This window comes from Onychostoma macrolepis, chromosome 03, assembly GCF_012432095.1.
Source record: "Onychostoma macrolepis isolate SWU-2019 chromosome 03, ASM1243209v1, whole genome shotgun sequence".
NCBI classification, from domain to species: domain Eukaryota; kingdom Metazoa; phylum Chordata; class Actinopteri; order Cypriniformes; family Cyprinidae; genus Onychostoma; species Onychostoma macrolepis.
This window is the reverse complement of record NC_081157.1, coordinates 40,842,063-40,867,903: the sequence shown is the minus strand read 5'-3', so window position 1 is coordinate 40,867,903 and position 25,841 is coordinate 40,842,063. Positions and strand designations below refer to the sequence as shown.

At 35.0% G+C, this 25,841-nt stretch overlaps 2 protein-coding genes across 8 annotated transcripts; both read right to left on the bottom strand.

Moving 5' to 3' along the window:
• Positions 1-66: 66 nt before the first annotated feature.
• lat (linker for activation of T cells) lies at positions 67-13,437 on the bottom strand. 6 transcript variants are annotated; one of them, XM_058770640.1, is made up of 14 exons: positions 12,850-13,420; positions 11,900-11,959; positions 10,132-10,236; positions 7,347-7,389; positions 7,163-7,197; positions 6,968-7,013; positions 6,827-6,885; positions 6,357-6,425; positions 6,117-6,159; positions 5,955-6,022; positions 5,780-5,866; positions 3,245-3,301; positions 2,119-2,189; positions 67-457 (listed from the first exon to the last, which is right to left on the bottom strand). In XM_058770640.1, exons 3-14 carry the CDS (start codon positions 10,232-10,234, stop codon positions 440-442), a joined length of 699 nt encoding a protein of 232 aa, XP_058626623.1. In that variant the 5' UTR covers positions 10,235-10,236; positions 11,900-11,959; positions 12,850-13,420; the 3' UTR covers positions 67-439. The 6 variants fall into 6 exon arrangements, with proteins under 6 accessions (XP_058626623.1, XP_058626621.1, XP_058626624.1 ...); XM_058770638.1 differs by lacking the exon at positions 11,900-11,959 and having other exon boundaries at positions 12,850-13,203; XM_058770641.1 differs by lacking the exon at positions 11,900-11,959 and having other exon boundaries at positions 6,393-6,425; positions 12,850-13,173.
• An 835-nt stretch (positions 13,438-14,272) lies between these two features.
• spns1 (SPNS lysolipid transporter 1, lysophospholipid) lies at positions 14,273-25,670 on the bottom strand. 2 transcript variants are annotated; one of them, XM_058770635.1, is made up of 13 exons: positions 25,130-25,655; positions 23,374-23,583; positions 22,334-22,399; positions 22,106-22,242; positions 21,769-21,920; positions 20,734-20,800; positions 20,388-20,530; positions 19,469-19,621; positions 19,060-19,249; positions 18,849-18,914; positions 18,218-18,316; positions 17,949-18,117; positions 14,273-15,222 (listed from the first exon to the last, which is right to left on the bottom strand). In XM_058770635.1, exons 2-13 carry the CDS (start codon positions 23,579-23,581, stop codon positions 15,152-15,154), a joined length of 1,521 nt encoding a protein of 506 aa, XP_058626618.1. In that variant the 5' UTR covers positions 23,582-23,583; positions 25,130-25,655; the 3' UTR covers positions 14,273-15,151. The 2 variants fall into 2 exon arrangements, with proteins under 2 accessions (XP_058626618.1, XP_058626617.1); XM_058770634.1 differs by lacking the exon at positions 14,273-15,222 and adding an exon at positions 17,311-17,551 and having other exon boundaries at positions 25,130-25,670.
• Positions 25,671-25,841: the final 171 nt, after the last annotated feature.

The window sequence follows — 25,841 nt, the reverse complement described above, 5'->3', positions numbered from 1 at the left end:
TGGCATTCGCTAAATTTCTCAGCCATAATTACAATTTCTATTCAAATTGTAGCACCATACACCATATCAATTGTAAAACTTTTATTGTAAAATTTATTTCACGATTTACAAACCAATTGCTAACATGTTTATTCATTTTTATGACAAAAAGCTATATATTACATGGCAGAGTCAAAAAACTTCATATATTTGAAAGTAAATGCCTGGTGCAGTACACTGTAAACAGCAAGTGTTAATTTAAAAAGGAAAAAAAGGAAGGAAAAATTAATAAAAACATTCTCAGGTATCGTCAGCAAATCAGTCATAGGGATTGAGAGAGGAAGTTTTCTGAGGTGTCACTGGTTCAAAGCTTTCTGGGCAATGCACTCCAAAATTCAAAGCACAGGTAAACCTCTAAACTCCTCTGGCAGTCGGGATGCTTTGTAGGTCTCTGACCTTGTTAGATAAAAGGCAAATCCTGGAAAGGAAAATGGAATAAGATTTATTTATTTTTCTCTGTTCCATTCAATACAAAATCCAAAATATATCAAGATACTCTCATACAGTAAAATTAGAGCATTATGTAGTACCTTGATTATTGTAAATTAGGGTCTGTGTTGACTAGGGATGTAACAATTACCAGTTTGACGATAAATCATGATAAAATTCCCCACGGTTAGTATTACCATTTCATATTTTAATTATCATTAAAACTGTATTCGATTACCGCGATTTGAACAACTCGCGATAAATAAATACTGTCCAGCATGAAGCACAGTTTTAAGTAACAGTCTCACGTGCGCACAGCAGTTTCATTTTGGCTTTAAAAGAGTGCTGAGGGAATTATGGGCCATTCCACCGAATGGGTGCCATTTGCTTCCAAAACTTTTCTAAAAAAATTATGTTCTATATTTTTTAAAGACTAAATCTAGTAATACACATATTTAACTATTCAAAATATGTACTGGTCCATTTCAGGTAACTTTTGAATTTTTTACACAATTTTTAAGTGGAAGATGGATGCATTTTTCTCAGTCCTGTTACCAAAGCTCTAATGTCTTTTAAAAAGAATGTTTAAAAAAATGTCAACAAATTCATTCATTTCCCCCTCAGGCAGGTGTTTATTTTAAAGAAATTGTTGGTTTCATGGTCAAAAAAGATCATTTTTATCATTAAAAAAATCTCTGATTATCTAAACAAGGTGTATTTTTCTAAAGTACACAAACCCATTTTTTCATTTTAAAGGCGACTCAAACCTCAAGCTTATCAATTTTCTATGATGCAGTTTATTAAACAATGGGATAAATTATGGACCAAACTTAATTAAAAAAAAATTGTGGTTTAACTTTATTTTTTAAAGAAAAAACTATTTAGTAACAGGAATGAAATGGGTAACAGGAAGGAGGAATGTAATATGAAACAACAATGCAGAAACAACCGTAGGTTTTCTCTGGGCAAAAGCATTGTCTCAGTGTGGATAGAAGGCCAAAACGTTGAGAAAAATGGTTTGTCTAGATTAATATGGATGTAGCCTAATATTTACATTAATAAATCAGATGACACTACTCCTGTTACTTTTACTCAGTTACTATATATAAGTATAGGATATATGAGTAACAGGATTGAGATTTTAGGATAAAATCAGCAAATACATATAATCTAGCCACATGGAGTACATGCTAATATTATGAGAATACTCAGCATTTGACCAAACTAAATATTGACCGGTTGATAAAATAAGCTAATGCGGAGTCTACACATTTAGATGTGATCAGATAAGTTATCTAGCAGATAAAATACATATAATCATTTATTAATCAATTATCATTTTTACTTGACTCTTTTCTTTGTTTAAAGGCTGAAATGTGAGGTTTACCTTTTTATGCAACTTTTTCAAAGCTTTATTTGAACATGCTATTAAATCAGTCAAATTGTCATTGGTAATGTTATTGTTTTAGTGATTATGCAAACAAAAAGTCATTTTATTTGCTGTTTGTTGATTTATAAATATAAAACTTGGTAAAGTGATTTATGTGTCGGTACTTTTTGAACATCTCCAGCACATTTTAACAATACCGTGATAATACTGATAACCGTGATAGTTTTGGTCACTATAGTCGTGATAAGAAATGTTCATACCGTTACATCCCTAGTGTTGACATAATCAGAGCTGTCCCGTTCATCACTGCTTTGACTTCCACGGGACAAACCTGTTGAGGAGGAGGAACATAAAGAACAATCAAGTAATTATTTGGTATGTTGATCATATAAAAATAAAACTTTATATAATTATTGTTTGATAAATTATAGTACATTTTATGATTTTAGTTGTAATACATTTTGCTATTCTTGTGTTTGTAAAGCCCCCGCTTTTTTAGCAAAGAGCAGCCTGCATTTGGAAAAGATACATATTTTAAATATTAAGTATATATTTATACACTACCAGTCAACAGTTTTTGAACAGTAAGATTTTTAATGTTTTTTTTTTAAAAAAAAGTATTTTCTGCTCACCAAGTCTGCATTTATTTGATTCAAATCACAGCAAAAACAGTAAAATTCTTAAATATTATTACTATTTAAAATAACTTTTCTGTTTGAATATATTTTAAAATGTAATTTATGTGATTTCAAAGCTGAATTTTTAGCATCATTACTCCAGTCACACGATCCTTCAGAAATCATTCTAATATTCTGATCTGCTGCTCAAAAAACATTTATTATTCTTATATTGAAAACAGCGGAGTAGAATTTCTTCAGGTTTCTTTGATGAACAGAAAGTTCAGAAGAACAGCATTTATCTGAAATAGAAATCTTTTGTATAATTACACTGTAAAAAGTGATAAGTCTTTAAAAAATTGAGGAAACCCGTTGCCTTAAAATTATTAAGTACATAATTTTTTTTTAAAAAGTTAAGTGAACTTGACAATTCAATTAACTTATTTTTTTAATTATCATTTACTTAAAAATTAATGCAACAGGTTTCCTAATTTTTTTTAAAGTTAAGTCAACATCACTTTTTACAGTGTATAAATGTCTTTATCGTCACTTTTGATCAATTTAAAGCATGCTTGCTAAATTAAAATATCTAATATCTAATAAAAAAAAAACGCATGTGCGTGTGTGTGCTTAATATATATCATTTCCATGTTTGTAGGTGAGGAGTGAAAGGCAAAGCAAGGAAAAAAGTTCATAGCAGAAAATAATTTATAAAATAAATATATGCTATTAATCTAGAAAGAAAGAAAGAAAGGGAAAAAGCACTTACCACAATAATTACACAATTGTTCAATAGAATTTTTGCAATTTTCATAATCAGGAATGTCTGTAAAAAAAAATCCCACAGCATACACAGAACAAAGTTAGGATATGCATTGCAGCGTTGCTTTGTGGTTATTATTTATGTTCAGCATGTAGTACCCAAGGATATTATAGTTTTGAATTTTTTTATTAGTTTTTATTTTAATATCGTTTTCAAATTTCCTATAATTTCAGTTTAGTTTTAGTTAGTTTCATTAATGGTTTTGTTAGTTTTAGTTTAGTTTTTATTTTGTGAACACATTTCTGTTTAGTTTTTATATATTTTAGTTTCAGTTTTAGTAATTATAGTTTAACAGAGTTAATGGAACACTTCCAGTGTAGAACATACCAAGACATTTAATTTTAGCAAAGTTGAATGTTTGCAGTTTACAGTTAACTCTTGTGCAAACCTCTTAATAATGAGAATAAAATAATTCTTTACAATTCAAAAAAACAAAAATATGCTATATAACATATGTATACAATTTATTAATTCATATTCATGTTCATATTCATTCATATTAAAGATGTAATCTTGTTTAATATGTCAATAGTTTACAAACAACAAGCTAATCAAGGTTTTCAGAGTTACTAGACAGTATCAGGCAGTTGAGTTTTTAATCAGGGTTGGAGCTAAATTCTGCAGGACAATGGCCCTCCAGTGCTGGGTTTGAGAAAACATGCCCTGCGTCCCAATGTGCATACTATCCACCCTATCTGCCCTAAATAGTATTAAAAATGACTAATATCAGATAGAATTTAGCATGGACATGTGCACATTGGGACGCAGGCATGTTCTTTGCAATCGTTACTGAAATTCTGTAATCTTTATTTTTGTCCATCTGTGTTTTCAGTGCATTAATTTGTTGGATTTTTTTGCACATACGAGCCACCGTGCACACTACTGTATGTCCCGTCTCCCTCTATGAACGTACACAATAAGAAGAAACAATCTAAAATGGTTTGAAACCTCATACTACTCAAAAATAAATGCGATATGGTGATTTAAATGATGTTTGCACTTTACTTTGACTAGCCGCTCCAGCGCGCACGCGCTTCAGATGAGCAACGCAACCAATCCCAGTTCTAAAGCCTCTTTTACACAAAAACACAGCGCGGCTATCGCTTTCTCTCATTTTGGATACATTTTATACAGTCAATGCGGGGCTCGTGTCATGGACTCGAGGTGGACGTTACCATAGTAATCGCAAAGCTGACAGAATGACTCTTCACTAAAGTCAGCTGATCCAAAACTTTTAATTCTGTGTCTGTTAACTCACTCTCATGTTGTTCTCGCACGTCAAGCACGCTTTTAAACGTTCGTGCGCTGTAAGGTGTGCATTATTATTATTATTTATAGTTATTTCCCATTTCATAGCCCCTGTCTTGTTTTTAAATGCAAAAACGCATTCTCTGTGAATAGCCGCTTAGGACGCAGCTCACGTGCATAAGCGCCAGGGCTGGACTGGTAATCGGGCATACCTGGCATTTTCCCGGTGGGCCGACGCACTGAAGGGGCCGACATAATTTATTTATTTTTATTTTTGCCAAAGACCATCAAGCAGGGACTACGAGCAGCCAGTGGCCCATTGGTTTTTCTCCTGTATTGACAGCGTAAACCACCCAATCACAATGCGCTATAGACGGAGCCATGCCGTGTTTTGCTCCGCCTATATAAAGAACGCTTCACCCCAACTTCTTCCTCGTCGGCTTTTCCCACGTTTTCACAGCAGCTTTATCAAGAACAGGCTTGCTCTGCAGTGAGTAATGCGGCGTAAAGAGCCAGGAGGAGGAGGAGGAGAGGAGAGCAGTTGAATCGGTAAAGTGCTTGATAGGGACTCGCAACGGAGGCAGTCATCTAACCTAACCTGTGCGCGCGCTATTAGTGCAGAATACGCAAACACTTTTTAATAAAACGTAAATTCGTCCACCGCAATGTTTTTGGCCAAGTCATGTCATAGAGGTTTCCATGGGCCAATGCGAATAAATCTAGATTTAAATTCGAAAAGACACGATATTGTCAAACCTGACGTTTTTTTTATTATCCAAAACAACTAGATGCAATGATACATCTACACTACCAGTCAAAAGTTATTGAACAGTAAGATTTTGATTTAAAAAAAAAAAAAAAAAGAAGTCTCTTCTGCTCACCAAGCCTGCATTTATTTTATCCAAAATATAGCAAAAGCAGTAATATTGTGAAATATTTTTGCTATTTAAAATAACTGCTTTCTATTTGAATATATTTTAAAATGTAATTTATTACATTATTTATTTTTCTGGCACAGAATGAGAGTTTATTAAATCACGAACACGATTATTTATTTTTGCTAATTACGGTATTATTTTATTTTCGTTAGTTTTTCAGTTACTGTTGTTAGTTGCGTTTAGTTTTAGTTTTTCATTTATTTAGAAATTTAAGTTTTATTTCAGTTAACGAAAATGTTTTTTGACCAATAGTTTTAGTTTCAGTTTTCGTTTACGAAAATAACCTTGGTAGTACCTGAGTCTGATTCATCCGTATACAGCTCACGGTCAGATATAACTTCAGGCACATTCTCATCTTTTTCTACATTTATGTAAGGTTCTCCTACAAAGTTAGCATCAACAATATCAGAGGATGTTATGACTTTATTAACCAATGTATTTATAATGAAACAAATGTAAACATCTTCTACCTGAGCTCTGGGACGAAGCTCTGCTGGGTCTCTGAGATAGCGTGTTTGGGGAATCTGGAAGAACAACTCTGGAGAAAAGAAAGATGTTTTCCATCAGTTTTATATGGATAATGATTCAGCTTTAGCCTGACCAATAGTTTCAAAAAAGATTTGCGCTCTTACATGTATTCACTTGGAGGCTGAACATCAGGCTCATCGTCACTCTCTATAGAAGAGTCACATATTCAGGATTATTAACCAATCAGTCTCTCACGCACACACACAAACACACAAACACAAACACACAAACACACACACACACACACGTTCATTCACAAAGAGTTTACATTTAACGCATATGCAGTTAACCATGTGCAAACTAGCCAGAATTACAATTCAAAAATGAGTCATTTGATTTCTGACCATGGCCATTGACATGAATGTTGATTCCCTCCTCACCGTTTTGATTCACATAACTGGCTTGACTTCCAGCTAGAGAGACAATTAGAAATGTGTGCTTTAATAATAATAATACTCCTTCAAATTTACTTGCATAGCACCTTTTATACATAAAGTGTAGCTCAAAGGGCTTCACAGGTCACAATATAAAAATAATAAGGAATAATAATAATACAAAATTACAATTAAATACGTTAAAAGAAAATAAAAGAACAAGAAAAGAAATAAACTGAAATCAGTTACCTTAAAAATACAGGCCTATATATATTCAAAAGCTAAACATTTTTTTGTGTTTGAATTGTAGTAATGGAGCAGTAGACGCTGACAGCATTTCATAAGTTGTCAACACCGTGGTACCTTTTTTTCCCTCATTATATTTAAGATATTAGATTAGTATATTGTCTGAAATGCCATGATGACTGTGTGTTACTCACTTTCTGAGGGAGGACAGGAGGGCACCTTTGTGACAGTAATAGATGGTGAAGTGAGTGAACTGAGGAAAGAGTGATTATTAACACACTGAAACACAACACAGTCTGTGTGTACTGTACATCTGTGTTTGTGTGTGAACTCACTTGGGTTGGTAAGGTCCAGTTCTGGTATGATCCATATGGTGCTCATCTGAATAAAAAGGGATGAGACAAGCACGATTTATGCTATGCAGATATTTATGTAGATATTTTTATATTTATGTAGATATATATATATATATATATATATATTTATGTAGAGTTTTGTTGTTGTGTTAGCAGAGAAGAAAATATATTTACATGTTGACATGGGATACCTAAGCCCAAAACTTGATCTGTATGAAGAAAGACAACGTTGAGCCAACACACATAAATCAAACTCCAATTATATGATGTAAGTGTGTATGAAAATTATGATTGAATTTGTGCAGCTGACAAGATCTTTTATTTGGCAGATCCTGTAAGACAGAGGCTGATTTCTTACATTTGGTTGTATTCCGAGTCACTGGACCTCTGAGGGATGGATGCTATAAAAGAAAGAAAATATAGCCAAGAAACAAACTACATCAGCCCATAAGACAAAACCTTTTTTTTTTTTCTGGCAAAAATATGTTTTACAAATATGCTAAATATATGCTGTGGACAATGAAGCTAACTGAAATACAAAAAAAAAGAAATAGGCTATTTAGTTTCAACCTTCATGTACCAAAATATATTTCAAAGTTTGGCTTATTTCAGGGGCAAGAAAATAGATTCACACACTATTCCATCCACATTTGGGTTGAGTCTAAACACAGTAGGCTGCCACTGAAGAAATGTATTTTCTTGGATTGAATTATATAGAGGCCAAAATATATTTATTAATACTTAAATACTTAAATTCATTAATAATAAAATATTTGTAAAATGATCATTTATTTTCAAATATATTTCTGAAAATATATATTAAAAATGGCCAAATATAGCCTATATGTATATACCATTCATATATTATAGGCTATTATATTTTATATTTAGCCTACTGTTTACGTTATATTTTGAAATATATTTTAAATTAAATATATATTACAATTGAATATATTTGACATTATATTTTTGCTGTATGGGCTGTCATGATGCTTTACAATTGGCTTGTAATTAATAAGTACGTTTATGCACTTTACAGTGTTGTTGCACTACGGGTGTCCTGAGTTCGGCTCCAGGACCTTTCCCCATCTCTAGAGCGCAGTCTATCCCATCATGCATCATGTTTTGGAATAAATAGTGAGATTTTTCACGAAAACCTTTCCAATGCAAGTTAAATATTTATATAATTAGATAGTGTAGACTGAGTACAGTAGAGACACTTTCTGCTTTTTTCATCACTACACAAAAACTAGAAGCTGAAATGAAGTGATTTTTCACATGATATTTCTTTTGCTTGTGTACTAAAATAACATAAATTAATGATAGCCATAAGTAGTTCATATTTTCCACAATTAGCCCATAAACATGAGGTGCATTTTTGTCTCAACTGTACCCATACAGTGTACAGTTGAAACAGTAGCATGGTACAGTTGAGACACCCATTCTTAATGCTCTAAAGCTGGCTAACCATTTATAGCAAATGTAATAAATTACAAAATTACAGTTTTAAATAATTACAGTTTAAAAATACATTTATTTAGGAACAAATATTTAACACTACAAAAATATATGGCAATGTAAACATTAAAATAACAGTAACAGTAAAAATAACAATATACATACATTCTATAATCCTACCCCTAAACCTATGCATCACTCGAATCTTTCTGCATTTTTACATTTTCAATCATTCTGTATGATTTATAAGCTTGTTTCATATTATAAGCTTGAAAATATTCCCATAAGATGAATTTACTGGTATTACTATACTATACTAGTACACAAACAAACACCGCCTCTGTATGCATTTTATTTTCTATGATTGAACTGTTACTGTATACAGTACATAGCAACCTATAAAGGGTGTCTCAACTGTACCCACTTTACCACCTTGTATATTTCCTTTTAACATTCATGTTAGAAAATATGTCCATTAATAATAGACAGTTGAAATATCACAAATATCATTTTTTTAACAGAATTTGCGTAGCATATGTGTAAATGTGACTTTTATCATATTATCATAACACTGTACAACTAAACAGCATGTGAAGCAATAGGACACCAATCCGGGTAGAGTTGATACACTGTGTCTCAACCGAACTTCACTGACATGCTCGCACGTTTCTCTAGATTATGAAAAGACCTTGCATGGTACAATGTCATAAAATGTCTATTTTTAGAGCACAGAGTAACGTTTGCAATGATATTAAGTTTAACAATCATAAAAGAATAATAAGCTATTCATTGTGGAAGGGACGTGGTGAAATGAAAATCTCACCTTGAAAAAAAAACTTTTGCCGATATCTTTGGAGTGGAAAGACGCACACATTTCAAATTTCCCACGATCAAAGAGAACACTAATACACATGTGTGGAGCAAAAAATCACGGCTCGGGGGTCTTGTGTACGCACGTTATTTAAGGTGTTTCAACTGTAGGCTACACATGTCTCAAATGTACTCAGTCTACCCTATTATTACATATAATTTGGAAGAAAAACTTGCACGTTGTACGTGCAACAGACATTTAGAAGTAAAATAAAGCAGTGTAAACATTTGCATTTTTACAACACTGTAAGTGTGTCCCATCGGGTTTTCATTACCTGATACGACACATTAATAGTGTTCTAAAAGTGTTGTTCTACACACACTTGTGCTCTTCATCCACACTTGGCCCAAATGCAGGAAATGCATCATATAGTAGTCAAGTGGTCAATTGCAAAGACCTCAAGTGTGGGTAGGGGATTTATTTGGACAAGGGGATACTGTAAGTATGGTCGTGCATCGCCTGTGTTTTTTACGGAGCATGCGCAGAACGCTAATCTAATTAACCGGCGTTTAGCGCGTGCTCCGTAAAAGAGACAGGCGATGCACGACGCATCAATCTTCAATGTCAAGCAGTGCGTCGTGTATTCTTGGACAGAAAGATGGTGACTGCAGCTCGACTACACAAAAAACCTTCCGTAGCTCGATTAGAAATGTGCGTGTAGGCCTACATCATACAACTCTTTCTCAGGGTTATTGTTATGGTTGTGCAAAACCATGTTGTGAGTATTTACATTTATTTGAATTGAAATTTACCACAAGCATCCTTTAATGAGACAAAAAACATTTTATTACAGATAAGAGTTAGGAGGCCTTACTTTGTTGTTTCTGCCCCAAGCAGTTTGTACAAAGACTGGCTACAAGGATGATTGACAGGAAGAGAGCCCCGCCTACCACAGACAGCAGTGCAGTGGAGTCCATAACTGAGAAGACAATGTGAGAACATCTATTTATGACAGTATTAGGCCACAGCGGAGAGTCTGTGGTTTTAGGTTAGTGTGACTAAACCTGGGAAATGTTTCCATATTATAATTTTGGATAAATGATGAAGCCACAAATGAAGTGTCAAGTGAACTCATTTCATTTGTATTTTTAAGTTGACCTATTTTTACTATACAAATGAAACAACAGAGCTGCTCTTTTTTGTTTCTTAATGTTAGCATTAAGTATTGGTCTCTCACAATCTTTAAAGAAACAGATGAAAACACAGATCTTCCATCCACGAGCTCTTTAAAACATTATTCATGATCATTTATTCCTTATCATTTAAGACAGTGTTTTTAAAACTGAAGAGCTGCTCTGATCTCCACCATGAACATTTAGATCTCTTAACTAGCTTGCATCTTTCCGGCTACTTTATGGTTGTCTTGCAGATCTTGGTGTTGATGAGTAATATGTCTAATTGTCATTTGTAAATGTCAGTAATCCTGCTCTTAACCAGTATCATCTTGCTTTCCATCAGTAAAACCGGATACATTTAACCGAGAAGTCAGATAAGTGATGCTTAAGGACTTGTTTTTAGAGAATAATTATATTCAGTATAAAGATGCTTCTTCAAATATAACTCAAAATCCTTTTAAATTAAATACACCTACAGTCTCTGTTTCAGAAAATAAACTCTCTCACTACACTAGATTAATTGGTCTATTAAAAATGGCAAATAGTTTATATCCTAAATTCATCCTAATGTCATTTATATCACATCTCGAATGATGCATTGTTTGATAGCGTTTTGTGGTGGAAATTGCATTTTAAATATTTTTGCAATAAGATGATGGACTCACGTGCTAAGGATAATTTCTTAGCTTGCATTTTGGGCGTCCTAAATGCACACAATGAAATATTTTCACACTTTGCGAAATTCAACCAAATTTACAGCTCAACTGAAAATAACACAAAATATTTGAATAACGTGGTTTTACTTTGATTTCTCTTTATTCACTCATCATCACGTCTAATTTTAGTACAAAAAAACATTATTTATACTATTAAAGTTTTAAATATGTAAAAATGTATTTTAATATTTTCACATTTTAATACTTAAAGTTTGGGTTTGGACATGGGTAAAAAATAAATCTATGCGCAAAATAATTTAATAAGCGGGAAATATAAATTTTTTAAGTATTATTACAAAAAACTTTTCAAAATCGTTTTAATGTGACAAACCAAAACATAAATAGCAAATTTTATGCAACAAAACATTAACAAAAAGTGAAAAAATCTGGGACATAAAAACACAGAAGTTGAAGAAACACCTTAAGTGTATTTTATCAGATTTTTATCAGATATTTCTTTCACTTAAGTATAAACATCACAATATATCTCAATTCCTTTTTCCTAATAGTTGTTTTGGCAATACATTATTCACTTGCTTTGTCTGCTTAATTAACACTATTATGTATAACACTCAAAGATAAAATAAACTCCTGATTACCTCAGCATGGATCACTGTGTGCATTTTAACGAATACAACAATCTCTGAGTGGTCAGTGCTTTTCAGAAGAAACATTTGCTGCATTTGATTAGGCAAATTCTCAATTTGCGAAAATTTACTCCTCATCACCTGCCTTGCAAGCTTTTACACACCTCAATATATGTGAGCGTGCGGCTGTCTGTGGTTGCATTCAGTGCCAGGAAACGGATTTCCTGTATTTTGCAGTTAGATGAGAAAAACGACACATTATGGTCCAGGCCTCTCTTAATTCCAGAGCTGTCAAGTTATAAAGAACCACTACCCAGAACCCAAAAAAGCAGGGAGTACCAAAATTTTCTTAAACTAAATACAAGCAAAGTTGCCTTGAGCAACCGACATGAGAGACATTTTGAAAATCGAATCATGGACTCTTTACTATTATAGTGCACTTTTATTATTATACGTTCAACAAAACAAGACTCATTTGTATGCAAAAAAAAAAAAAAAAAGATTAATAAAAGAAGTTATTTTGAGGTGGTGTGGACCAAAAAAAAAAAATCAAGACATGAATGTTCATGTAATTGGCTTGACGAAGGATAGTGAATGTGATAATAAGGTTTAATTTGCGGTTGAAGACCTCTTGACCCTCTGATCTGTGTCACACTACAGCCGTATAACATTTAGAGTCAATTAGTATGAAACTAAAGCATCTAAATAAATCTTTTTTTTGGCAAAAAGTTATGTCTGCTGTCTTGCAAAGGCAAAAGACTGTGTTTTGAAACATTAATTGTCTTAATATGAAGTCAGCGCCCAAAATTGAGGAAGATGAATAACTCTGATTCATTTTCATGTCAATTTGAAACCTTTCGTTAATCGCGTCAACCAAGTTGGTGCTAAATGGCATGTTACTTCCATAGAAGAAAACCAAAGGTCCTCAGCACTGATTCAAAGCTTTTTTTTTTTGTTTTACTGTATGTAGAAATGAAAAGGGTGATTGGCCAAAAAAATCAGATATGAACGAATATTACTGTATTCAAATTCAATCTCTCTGTATCAGCACAGAAAACTTTCTCCACGAAAAGTTGTCAGTGTAATTAAAGAGAAAATAAAGTAAAAGGCTTACCAGTATCAGTAGCAGCAATCAAGTCAATCAAGACACCACACGTTCTGCTCAGCAGAAACCTGCAACTAAACTGCCAACCAGTTCACACACACGCTGCAGACTGTACAAATCACACCTAACTCACAGCTCACGCTGAAGGTGCCACCATTTTTTCTTCGTCCTCCCTCCTTGTTCCTCAATTTCTCCTCCTTTAGTTCACCTCCCAACCCAAACTTAAGCAATACCAGTAGTCAGTTGCTTAATATGCTCATATCTGCTGAAGATGTTATGAGCCGCCGCGGTGTGTCCTGACCTACAGGGCCTTTGCCACAAAGAACTTTACTTTTAGGTTTCTTTCCTCGCTGCACTTGCGCTCTGCCTCCTCATAGGCTCATAGAAAGAGTTGTTCTGTCGCTTGCACCAGTCAGCATGTTTTTTCCTCTCTTCATCTCTGTAACTGGCTGATCTCTCGCTCATTTCACCTCCCTTCTTGTTTCATCTCTTATCTGAAGGATCAGTTTTCTATCACCATGCAGATTTGATAGCATTTTATTTCTTTTCCTTAATTTGTATCATTTGTCAGATGTTAGACAAATAAAGATAAAATCATTAAGGCATGATTTTCTGTAAAACCTGCTTTAAACCTTGTAGATTAAGAAAAGCAGTACGTCAACTTGACATTGAGTTACATTGACCACATTAGAACAAATCATACTTTTGTGGTGTCCCATTGCAAGATTTAATGTCAAATAATAATTGGTCATTTTTAAAAAACAAAACATGTCAACAATTGAGCTATGATTCCTGCTTCATAATATGTCTCAAAGTGTTATAGAACACAGGTGTTTCCCCGTTTCATGAGGAGTTAAACAAATATGCAGGTTAAAAACCTTGCCTAACTTGAACTATAAGTGTTAATTCGTTGCTTCGTTATGGCGGACAATGAGTCATAATTTCTCAGTCTTGCCTCCTACTCTTGTGGCATTTTGTGGTTCTTGTAACCTACACAAACACAGATTACAGGAATGACATACTGGTACATTGTATTCTCACAAGCACAACATCATCCGCCGAAATGTTCCACTGCAAAGACAAAGCATATTCCGGTTTAAACGCTTCAGTTTTCATAATTCATTCACGAGACTAATTTTCACAGCAAATTTACCAAACAGGCTTGCATCTCTATATCCCACCTACAAACAGGAAACCACAGCAACTGAAAAACCTTATGATCATCGTTCTTGCCACTGCAGAGAGAGAGAATGCAAACATGCAAGAGAGAGAGAGAAAGATATAAAGCAGAAATAAAAACACTTTCCATTATTTCGATGTGCCATAACAGATTTAAAGCATGTTTTAACATGAAAAATGATCAAAAGACAGATTAAACTCCTCATTTAATATATATATATAAAAAAAAATTAAAATAAAAAAAAAGTTACAAAAGATTAGACAGAAACATTCGCAAATTAACTCAAATTCATTGCCTAGAAAAGAACAGCAGCAGAGGGAATGCACAACAAACTGCTTTGTTTCTTACAGTTAAAATGGCACATTAAAACATGCCATGAACCAGGCCCTTGCAAGAAATATATGTAACCGTTTATTTTTTTTTTAATAATAAAATGAATTAATATGTGATTCATGCCATGGTAGCATTAGTGTTTTAGTGTACTACTTAAAAGACTAAACCTGAAATGTTCGCATAGAAGAAAAAAAACATTAAAACAGGAGGAAAGACTGGAGTTTGTAAAGACAGATCACAGATAGGCTTCAGTGCTGCTCAAGCTCAGTCTGATTCTGATAGTTTTCAGTCACAATCCAGGTTTGATAAACAAATGCAACAGCATTTTGAGAGTACCTTGGTTTTAGTTAATTGACTTAAGAACCTATAGACAACAATCTGAAAATTCATTTGTGACCCCCTCCAATAAAAACCATCTAAAATATAACTTGCATGAATTCTAAAACACAGCTTCATGGGTTTTAATTTTTTTTTCATGTGTTCCCCGTGTGCCTCGGTCTCCTCCCACAGTACTCATCCAGGTGGAAGGCAGAATGGTCAACGGCACACAGAACTTCCAGGTAAGACATTCCTGATATTTTTGTTAGTTCAAAATGTTCCCAAATCAATATCGGTGTTAAGGATATAAACAAAAATATAAGCATAATAAATTACTATATAACTCCCTATTGTGGAGATAGTCCAATCAGTGATTACTGCTCCAGGATTGGCTGCTGATGGCAATGGCTCTGTCTGCCTAGGCCAATCAGAGTGTTGTTCCACGTGTTGAGATCCTCGAATCGAGATCCTCGAGTCATCTCAAATTAAAACACTTGACACTGATACTTTAGTGGACCTCCCTCTCTTTGGAACAACAATTGGTGCATCATCTGAAAAATAAAGACACGTCAGTATATTAGATTTCCAAAGTTCCTGTAATGACCCTGACAAATTAACTGACCGAGAATTGCATATAAAGAAAAGATGATTTATAACAACCAGTCAGCATTTTTCTTAATGAGACTAAAAAGAAAATTTATAACTAATTCATAAACATACGTTTATAGTAATGCACTTATGATAGCAAGCCACAAAATGCCATTCGTAGACACTGAAGCTGTATTCAATCAGGAATATTTATTTTAAAAATTCTCTTAAAACCAGGATTATTAGTGGCAATTCAAACCAATCCACTGCGAAATACAAACTATAAAAATTTTTTAATAATTAATTGAAATAAAGTAAAATAAATATAAATATTACATGATAAACTTAATGTTTTAGAAATGTTGCACTAACATCTAAATGAAATAAGCTGTTAAGTACTAAATCTAAAACAGGAGCTTTCCTGTAGCTCAAATAGTAGAGCATGGCGCTAGCAACGCCAAGATCATGGGTTCGATTCCCAGGAAAGCAAGAGCTGATAAAATGTAAAACTGTAACTTGAATGCAATGTAAGTCGCTTTGGATAAAAGCGCCTGCTAAATGCATAAATGTAAATGTAAAATAAAATTAAAGCTAAATAGAATATATATATATATATATATATATATATATATATATATATATATATATATATATATATATATATATATATATATATATATATATACACACACACAGTATCTCACACCCTCACATTTTTGTAAATATTTTATTATATTGTTTCATGTGACCACATTGTAGCAAAGTGTCATTTCTTCAGTGTTAAGTAGTGAGTGTACAGCTTGTACACCAGTGTAAATTTGCTGTCCCCTCAAAATAACTCACACAGCCATTAATGTCTAATGTCTAAACCGCTGGCCACAAAAGTGAGTACATCCCTAAGTGAAAATGTCCAAATTGGGCCCAATTAGCCATTTTCTCTCCCGTTGACTCGTTAGTGTTACAAGGTCTCAGGTGTGAATGGGGAGCAGGTGTGTTAAATTTGGTGTTATCGTTCTCACTCTCTCATACTGGTCACTGGAAGTTCAACATGGCACCTCATGGCAAAGAACTCTGAGGATCTGAAAAAAATAATTGTTGCTCTACATAAAGATGGCGTAGGCTATAAGAAGATTGCCAAGAAACTGAAACTGAGCTGCAGCACGATGGCCAAGACCATACAGCAGTTTAACAGGACAGGCTCCACTCAGAACAGGCCTCGCCATGGTCGACCAAAGAAGTTGAGTGCACGTGCTCAGTGTCATATCCAGAGGTTGTGTTTGGGAAATAGACGTATGAGTGCTGCCAGCATTGCTGCAGAGGTTGAAGGGGTGGGGGATCAGCCCGTCAGTGCTCAGACCATACGCCGCACACTGCATCAAATTGGTCTGCATGGCTGTCGTCCCAGAAGGAAGCCTCATCTAAAGATGATGCACAAGAAAGCCCACAAACAGTTTGCTGAAGACAAGCAGACTAAGGACATGGATTACTGGAACCATGTCCTGTGGTCTGATGAGACCAAGATAAACTTATTTGGTTCAGATGGTGTCAAGCGTGTGTGGCGGCAACCAGGTGAAGAGTACAAAGACAAGTGTGTCTTGCCTACAGTCAAGCATGGTGGTGGGAGTGTCATGGTCTGGGGCTGCATGAGTGCTGCCGGCACTGGGGAGCTGCGGTTCTTTGAGGGAAACATTAATGCCAGTATGTCACAGTACATGTTGAAGCAGAGCACGATCCCCTCCCTTCGGAGACTGGGCCGCAGGGCAGTATTCCAACATAACATCCCCAAACACTTGCTAAAGAAGCTGAGGGTAAAGGTGATGGTCTAGCCAAGCATGTCTCCAGAATGTATATTGTTCTTATCTACAGTATCTCACAGAAGTGAGTATACCCTTCACATTTTTGTAAATATTTTATTATATCTTTTCATGTGACAACACTGAAGAAATGACACTTTGCTACAATGTAAAGTAGAGAGTGTACAGCTTATATAACAGTGGAAGTTCGCTGTCCCCTCAAAATAACTCAACACACAGCCATTAATGTCTAAACCGCTGGCCACAAAAGTGAGTACACCCCTAAGTGAAAACATAACGACCCCAAACACACCTCCAAGACGACCACTGCCTTGCTAAAGAAGCTGAGGGTAAAGGTGATGGACTGGCCAAGCATGTCTCCAGACCTAAACCCTATTGAGCATCTGTGGGGCATCCTCAAACTGAAGGTGGAGGAGTGCAAGGTCTCTAACATCCACCAGCTCTGTGATGTCGTCATGGAGGAGTGGAAGAGGCAGTGCTGGAAAATAATGGTGGCCACACAAAATATTGACACTTTGGGCCCAATTTGGACATTTTCACTTAGGGGTGTTCTCACTTTTGTGGCCAGTGGTTTAGACATTAATGGCTGTGTGTTTTTTTGAGGGGACAGCAAATTTAGTGTCATTTCTTCAGTGTTGTCACATGAAAAGATATAATAAAATATTTACAAAAATGTGAGGGGTGTACTCACTTCTGTGAGATACTGTATATTTGAATATCACATAAATTACTAAAACCTAAACTAAATAAAAATATACAAAATAAATTCAATTCATATTAAGCATAAATTGAAATAACAAACAAAATGTACTGAAATGACCAAATTCTTCGGAAATACGAATGACCTCTAATCTGTCATCAGTGATCTCACTCACCAGAGGGCACGTAGTTCTCTGCCAGATCCCGGTCTTTCTCGATGAAGAGGGCTGTGGCCAGGAAGAAAGCTCCACCCACCACGGCCACAAATGAGCACAGCAGGAGTGAAATCTGAAGTGAACGAAACTCCCACATGTACGAGTCGGATTGCTTGATCGAGTCTGACACCTTAATGGGGAAAAAAAAAAAAAAAAAGACATGCAACCTAAAGTGTTTTTTAAAAAGAATTTAGAAAGACTTTTTCTGTGCAATTGTGAGATTGATGTACCACTCCTATGAGGTAAGGGCTAATAGCGTCGCCCAGCAAGTGCGAGAGTACAATCTGAAAGGCTTCCGCTGTGGAGCGCCGTGTGGGGATCACGACATACTGAGAGAAGAGAGAGAGAAAGTAATGAGAACATTAAGAAAGAGACCTCATGCTGTTCCAAACACATATGCTGTTGTTATTTCACTGGGACACAAAAGAAAAAAAATTCTAAAGCTTTAGAACAGTGTTTCACAATATTCAAAGACAATATTAGCCAAAATATTTCCTCTGGTATTTCTGTTGTAATTATAGCAATGCTATATTTTAGCTTCTTAATTGTTTTAATAATTTTTTAAACAATGAATAAAGTCATTCTGTGGCCCCCATTGGAAGCCCTTTAATTGAGAACCACTGCTTTAAAAGACTTTGCTTTCTTGTCCTTTTTAAAGTTTGACAATCTGTGGACTCTGAACACCATGTTGTCGAATGGCAATATCTAACAATTCTTCAAACAAGCCTACTTTTGTGTTTTACGGAAAAAACAACAGCATACAAGTTGGCAAAAACATGAGGGTGAGAATAATAAAATAAATTCATCTTTTCATTATTCTGTTGACTTGGTAGTGGATAAAATGGAAGAAGGGAAACTCACCAAAAGGATATCAGCAACAATGGCCCAATTCATAGACAGGAATGTCTCACCCAGAAAGATAAAGACCTGATGGGAACACAAAATTATGGTCAGCATAAAACTGCCCTACATTCAACACTGTTGAATACACAATAACACTGAAAACACTTCCTGGAAAAAAACATCTTTTGGATAAAACAGGGTCAAAGGAGAAGCCAAATGAGTGACTTACATATGTGGCCACAGTGCTAGCCTGAGCAAACATGATGGACAGATAGAGAAAGGGAGCAGCGAGGAGGAGTCCTGCAGCACAGACTAGTGGATCAGCTCGAGAGGTTTTGATCCTCAGCCTCTTGCTCACTTGCACACCACTCGCTACGCCCAGGATGCCCGTCACAACTGTGACGATGCCAAAAATCAGACTGCAGGGCGGAGGAGATTAGAAGAGCATTATTAGTGCACGTTTTAATTTAGGAATATTTACAACACAGCATGTGCAAACGCACTGTCGTAAAATCATAATAGTACCATAATGTTTAAAGACTACAAAACAAAGATGTCAAAACACAAAAGTGTGTGTGCCAAAGTCACATTGTGTATCTAGAGACTAGAGTGAGGTGGTGTGTATGAGGGGCTGACACCTGTCAGAGTTGTCACAGGGGGCTTTTAAACACGGCTGCTTCTCTCCAGTGAAGACGCCCGCTCTGAATAAAAAGGCAGGGGCCCACAGGGCCAGTGATCCTGTCACAAAGGCCACAGTCGTGAAGCCAAACGTGGACAGAACAAAACTTGGACTGAAACAGAAATGAAGAGGGAGACAGAGAGAGACATTGAGTTCAGAAAGGAAACATTCAATCACTGCAGATATCCACCCAACAAATAGCTCGAGAATCATATATATCACTTATTCAGCTTCTGCTATATTACATTTACACTACTGGTCAAAATTGTGAAATAATTAAGGATAATTGTTTTGAAAGATGTCTGATCAAATATACAATAAAAACAGTAATATTGTGAAATATTACTTAAATTGAAAAAAAATATATATATTTGAATTTATTTTAAAATGTAATTTATTCCTGTGACAGCAAAGCTTACGATTACATAAATAATAATGTAGAAAAATGGCACTCAAAATTGTAATATTTCATATATCATACTTTCATATGACTTTCTTCTGAGGAAAATACTGAAATGAAATATTTTGTTTGTTTTTGACCCTACTGACTTTCAATGCATGGGCAAAAACTTGCTGAAATATTCTTAGAAATATATATCCATTACAACAGCAGCCACCAAGAGCAATGGTTATTACCCTTATATCTAAAAAATAAAATAAAATAAAAAAACACTTTGAGAGCGATTATATATTTTATAATTTCCTTGATCATCTCATATGGAGGCTGCGGTGATGTCACCAATAATTACCTAATAACAGGAAAAACCCTCAAGCCAGTCAAGCAGCATTATCAGATATTGAAAAATTCCCTGCATAAAATCTATTGCAAAGGCCGTCTTATGAGGGTTTAAAGGCAACATGAGCTCTCAGAGACTCACTTCCTGCAGAGTGCTTTTATGTCCGCCAGCCAGGTGGTTCTGTGCAGCGTGTGCTCTGGATGAGCTTCGATCGCACCCCGCTTCGGTTCTTGAACTACAAAGAACAAAAGGATCACGGCCAGCAGCCCCAGACCAGGGGTTACCTATAAAAGAGAAACCAACGAAAAGAGCAAACAAAAAAGGCAGAGAGAGAATGAAAGTGAGAATAAGTGTGAGAAAATTACAGAGAATTGTTATCATTGTATTTAATCTCCCAGTGTGATTTTGTGGTGAGAGCAATAAGCATGTATTATATAATCCACCCAGAGACAGATAAACAGTGTGAGGTTTGGTGCTGCAGACGTACCCGAAGAGCCCAGTGCCAATCCCCAGCCACATCATCCACCTTTGAGCCCACGATATAACCCAGACCACTGAGGAAAGAAAGGCCGGCAGATTTGAATGAGAATTGGGATCAGGTCTGGTCCACATTGCAGCTTCTGCTGTCCATTTAAACAGAGAGTAGTCGTCTGATCCACATATAAAGTCACCAAATACAGTTAGATCTTTAATATAATGTTTCGGGATTAACGAAAGAAATAAAAACTTTATTAAGCAAGGATGCATTAAATTGACTAAAAATGACAGTAAGGACATTTATAATGTTACAAAGATTTATAATTTTTTTTAAATGCTGTTCTTTTGCACTTTTTATTCATAAAGAATTCAAAAGAAAAAATGTTATGGTTTCTACAAACATGTTAAGCAGCCAAACTGATTTGTTGCACAAACAACTACTGAAAATTTTGCTTCAAAATTACAGGAATAAATTGAAATCAAAAATAGTTTTTAATTGTAGTAGTATTTCACAATATTACGGTTTAACCATTTTCGATCACATAAATGCAGCCTTGGTGAGCATAAGAGATTTCTTTAAAAAAAACAAAAAACACATTCAATAATATTACCAACCCCAAACATTTGAACAGTAGTGTAACTATAATTTATCAAAAGCAAATAGAATACTGCAAATAATTGCTGAATTTGAATGAACAATTACTTTTAAAAAAAAAAAAGGATTTATCCATAAACAAGGCTGTCTGTAGATTTTGGAAATGTCTGGCCAAATAGTCATTGTCAATGTCTTTAGTTATTCTCATAATTTAAATATCCAGTGACTAGTTCTTTCTCGGAGGTGCTCAACTGTAGCAGCCTGGAAACATATAAATGCAACTTTGTTTGGTGTGAAGGAAAAAAAACTGACAATGTAACTGCATGTGGCAGAGTGTGAGAATGTAACCATGCTGTGAATGTGCATAGAGCTGAAGTGTGAATAAACAGATTACTGGGTGGAAACACTGGTGTTTGGGTTGAGTGTGTATGTGTGCGTGTTTTGTCCTACCTGCCCACTGGGATTGCAAAGTAGAAAATGGACAGCATGTTGGTCCTCGTCTCCTTGACGAACAGGTCAGCGATGATGGTGGGAGCAATGGTGGAGTAACTGGCCTCCCCAACACCCACCAGCCCTCGCGTCAACAACAACGCCCAGAAATGCTGAGAGAGGATTCATCCTATTAGATTACTCTCTCAATATCACTTTAAAATACACACTTCAGTAAAAAAGGCTGAAAGGTGTTGCCTTGAAATATAAAGAATGTATCTGTGTAAAATTGTATTCAAATATAAAGGGTAGGATTAACCTGTATGCATTCGTCTGAAAGGTTTAATTTAGGACTTACATCTTTTCCAACGAAGGAACTGGCTAATGTCACTAGGGACCAGAAAAAAATTCCCACACACATGATCAGCTTCCTGTTATAGCGGTCGCCCAGGTATCCAAACAGAGGAGCCAAGAACATGTAACTGCAAATGAAGACTAAAAAGGAATAAAGAATCAAAGTGAATGAAAAATAATAATGAGTAATAATGATAATAAAATGGATTTCAGATGGTATGAATCCGCTCACCTGTCTGAAGTAGCCCTGATGTTCCATCACTAATGCTGAAGTAATACTCAATGTCTGGAAGTACACCTGCAAGACAGGACGTTTACTGTTATCACAGCTTTACTGAAGAATTAAAATACCATTGCGCATTATGTTTTGCAGAATAAAACAATAAAGTCTTTCTACAGATATTTATAAATCGAACAGTCACTGAGAACAAATCTCTTTGCTTTCCATAAAGTCTCCATTACTAATAGCAAAAGTATGTGTATAAACCTCATCAGACAGATGCTGTTATTGTTAAATAAAACTATTGAATAATCAAGCTAAATAAAATACAAATGTTATATGAACTTAATCTTAAAAATAAAAATTAGAAATGTTGCCATGGCAATTAACTGAAATAAGTGTAAAGTTTAAATAAAATTTACTAAAACCAAAACTGAAAATGTAATCTAAATAGAAATATTACAACAGAACACAAAAACTAATAAAAATGACAAAAGGTACATAAAATTACTAAAACTTCAAATGAAAATATAAAAATGTTCTTAAACTAGTGTTAATTACTGAATCATCCAAGACAGCTGGTTAATATGTAGGTGTGGCTAATAATATTTTTTAATTTGTACTATTGATGATGTATAATTTGATATTTGCATTGTTATATGTATAAAAGTTTTTTTTTGGACTAAGATACTAGTATTAGGCACACCTACATATAAACCAGTTGTCTTGGATGATTTAGTAATTAACACTAGTTTAAGAACACCTGTTTGAGAGTGCCTTGGAAGTATTTCATCTACATAACATGAAAAACTAAATCAGCTGGTATTTTTAAAACTCAAGATGGATTTAAAAGCCCTCTGATTAAAAAAACAAAACAAAAAAAAAAACAATTCAGGATAGCATAATCTGATATCGTGAACATAAATCACATTATCATGCTGTGTGTGTATAGGTGTTACTGCTGTGTCTTGCTTGTGCATTTGATCTGAATCAAAAGGGATCCAGCACTGTATAGCGCCACTGATGCACTGAAATCTAACAGCGCTGGTTACCTGCCACAGTGAATCGGTCCATATAGTTCAGCAGGTTGATGTAGCAGAGTACAGCCACAGTCAGTTTAGCCCTCTTATCAGACACTCCGCTGGGAGACTCCTCCTCCTCGGGCTGAGGTGATCCCACCCCATTGTCGGTAAGCCCCTCCCCCTCATTATAATCTGAGAAGAAGGGTGTGGTGTCTGCAGAAACATCCGTCCCTGACATCACTGCAGCAGAAAAACATTGAAGTTAATGAAGAGCAAAAAATGCCAGTGTAGAGTTCAAATCAACAGAAGGTCTTAGAAATGAGTTTTACATTTTATCAATTCACACATTCCCTGGAAATCAAAGCCATGACCTTGGCATTACCAGCACCTTTTTTGCACCTAGAGAATGAAATATTGCATGCACACAGATACAAAACTTCTCTAGAACATGGATGGTTTGGTCTACCACAATCAAAGATCCTTATGGGAAGCAAAACCAAAGACTGATTCACAGTTTCGGGTATTAAATGCTCAAGAGCAAAAGAAAAAAAAAAAAAAAGAACAGTCTATTACTGATTACACACAGACTATTGATCACATGCTAATCACATTCTCACATGAGGATGTACAGTGGGGTTCAAAAGTCTTTTAAAACCAAGCCAAAGTGCATCTAATTTGCATTTTTAAAATGAAAAAGCTTTTCCATAAATGATATTATCGTTACTTTGTTTAGAGTGAAAAACTGCAGACATAACGAATGCTTGACCACAAAGTAATGCAGAATCTGAATTTCTCTTGTTCGTTTGGTCACAATTTCCTTTTAAATGTATACAATTTTAAACATTTCTGGGTTTAAATTACATTTTAAACCTAGTTTTTAAACTTTTGATCCCCAGTGTTTATTTTTGTGTGAGATAATCCATTTAAAATATAGAAATAAAATCAGAATAATGCCAAAGAGTTCTTTGTTCTAAAGCACTGAAACCTTTTTTTTTTTTCTAGAATAGATTCTATGGAGACAGAAAGAATGAATTACATTTATAATCTAGTTTGTCAGGAGTTAAGAAACACATGGAGAGGGAAGTAGGCACATGCTCGTGATGTGAATTAATCTCACCACAATGTCACGTGAATAGTACAGTAACGAAGAAAAAAAACATTGAAAGCGAAATTACACTATGGGCTCGGAGAGTTCTGCATGCATGCACAATTTTAATAAATAATATATGAATGTAAATGTTTAGGTTTGATTAAAACAGTCATTAAGAGTTTCTGCATATCAATAAATTAATTTAACTGGCCAAACCTAAACAACTATGTGGGATAACATGTCAGAAGTATCCCTATCTATTTTCAGTAATCTATATCGTTTAACTCAGACTGTCGGTTGAATCTAACTAGAGAACCGGTTTTTGCTGACTGATGATAACATGTGATGTTTGATGTTGACCAATACTAGTCTATGTACAGACATACAGCTGGTTAAGCAACATATTCCACTGACACTGGTGCCAACAACAACAACAAAAAAAAGAAGCCATTGTATTTTTCTTTTTTAGATGTGGTTATTATGGAAAAGGCATGGAAAGCTCTCACGGTGGTATAACGTTATCCGTTTCCTCAACACTTGGAAGAGCATAACATTCATTCACAACTATAGAACAGCCTTTCATTTAAGATTGTTTACGGAGACATGCAAATCACGAAACCGATGGAAAAGAGCGATATGAACTTTGTTTACTGCTCCATAATCAGTCCTCGTATGTATAATGTTCCTGTTGTTTACCTGGAAAATTCAAAGCGAAGTCAGAGGCGTCCTCAAAGTTCCTCTTCCAGACGCTGTTGGGCTCCCTCTGAGTTGTCGAGACGTTTCAGAGCGCTATCTTTACCTTACCTCCTGTGTGGACATTTTTGAATCGCAGTGGAGGGTCTTGAGGAGAACTGTGCAACGGACCGACTGTGTTTTGTTGATGATGTACAAGCTCAGCAGGACGCCATATTGGAATGACGCAGTACTTCCGCTCCCTAATCATGTGAGCGCCCCTCCCCCTCATTCCGGGGAACACGTGATTTTCACCTCACTGCGCTGTTTTGACAGATAAAAATAACGTTAATTTAAAACCATAAGTGAAGAGTTTGTTCTGATTTGTGCACCTCACTGGCATTATATGCATGTGTTTTTACTTTGATTTTTATATACTTGTAATTCAGTGACTGTGTGGATGGTATGGCAGTTCTATAAATTTGTTTTGGATGGTCTAAAACTAACTTATTCTTCAGCACATTATGGAAATTAAAATTACTTTAATGAGACAACAGATGCTAAGTAATCACTAGTGAATCTGAGCCTTTCATTTGTCTCTACTTTTTGTGCTGATGAATGCTGGTGCTTTATCAGCTCAAACTAATTGTAAAGCAGTGATTAATTGTTTGAGCTGATTAATAACCTGAGTTCACTTAAGTGTGAAGTTAACATTCGCTGCATTCAATTTAGGCTG

What these genes read in the sequence shown, in the direction of transcription:
- lat (XM_058770640.1), bottom strand. Translation starts at nt 10,234, where the DNA reads ATGGACTCCACTGCACTGCTGTCTGTGGTAGGCGGGGCTCTCTTCCTG. An exon ending in CTTGGGGCAGAAACAACAAA is followed by an intron (nt 7,390 to 10,131) that starts GTAAGGCCTCCT and finishes TTTCTTTTATAG; the next exon opens with CATCCATCCCTCAGAGGTCC. An exon ending in CAGCCTCCAAGTGAATACAT is followed by an intron (nt 6,023 to 6,116) that starts GTAAGAGCGCAA and finishes TCTTTTCTCCAG; the next exon opens with AGTTGTTCTTCCAGATTCCC.
- spns1 (XM_058770634.1), bottom strand. Translation starts at nt 23,581, where the DNA reads ATGTCAGGGACGGATGTTTCTGCAGACACCACACCCTTCTTCTCAGAT. An exon ending in GTTCCTTCGTTGGAAAAGAT is followed by an intron (nt 21,921 to 22,105) that starts GTAAGTCCTAAA and finishes ATCCTCTCTCAG; the next exon opens with CATTTCTGGGCGTTGTTGTT. An exon ending in AGAGAACTACGTGCCCTCTG is followed by an intron (nt 17,552 to 17,948) that starts GTGAGTGAGATC and finishes ATTATTTTCCAG; the next exon opens with CACTGCCTCTTCCACTCCTC.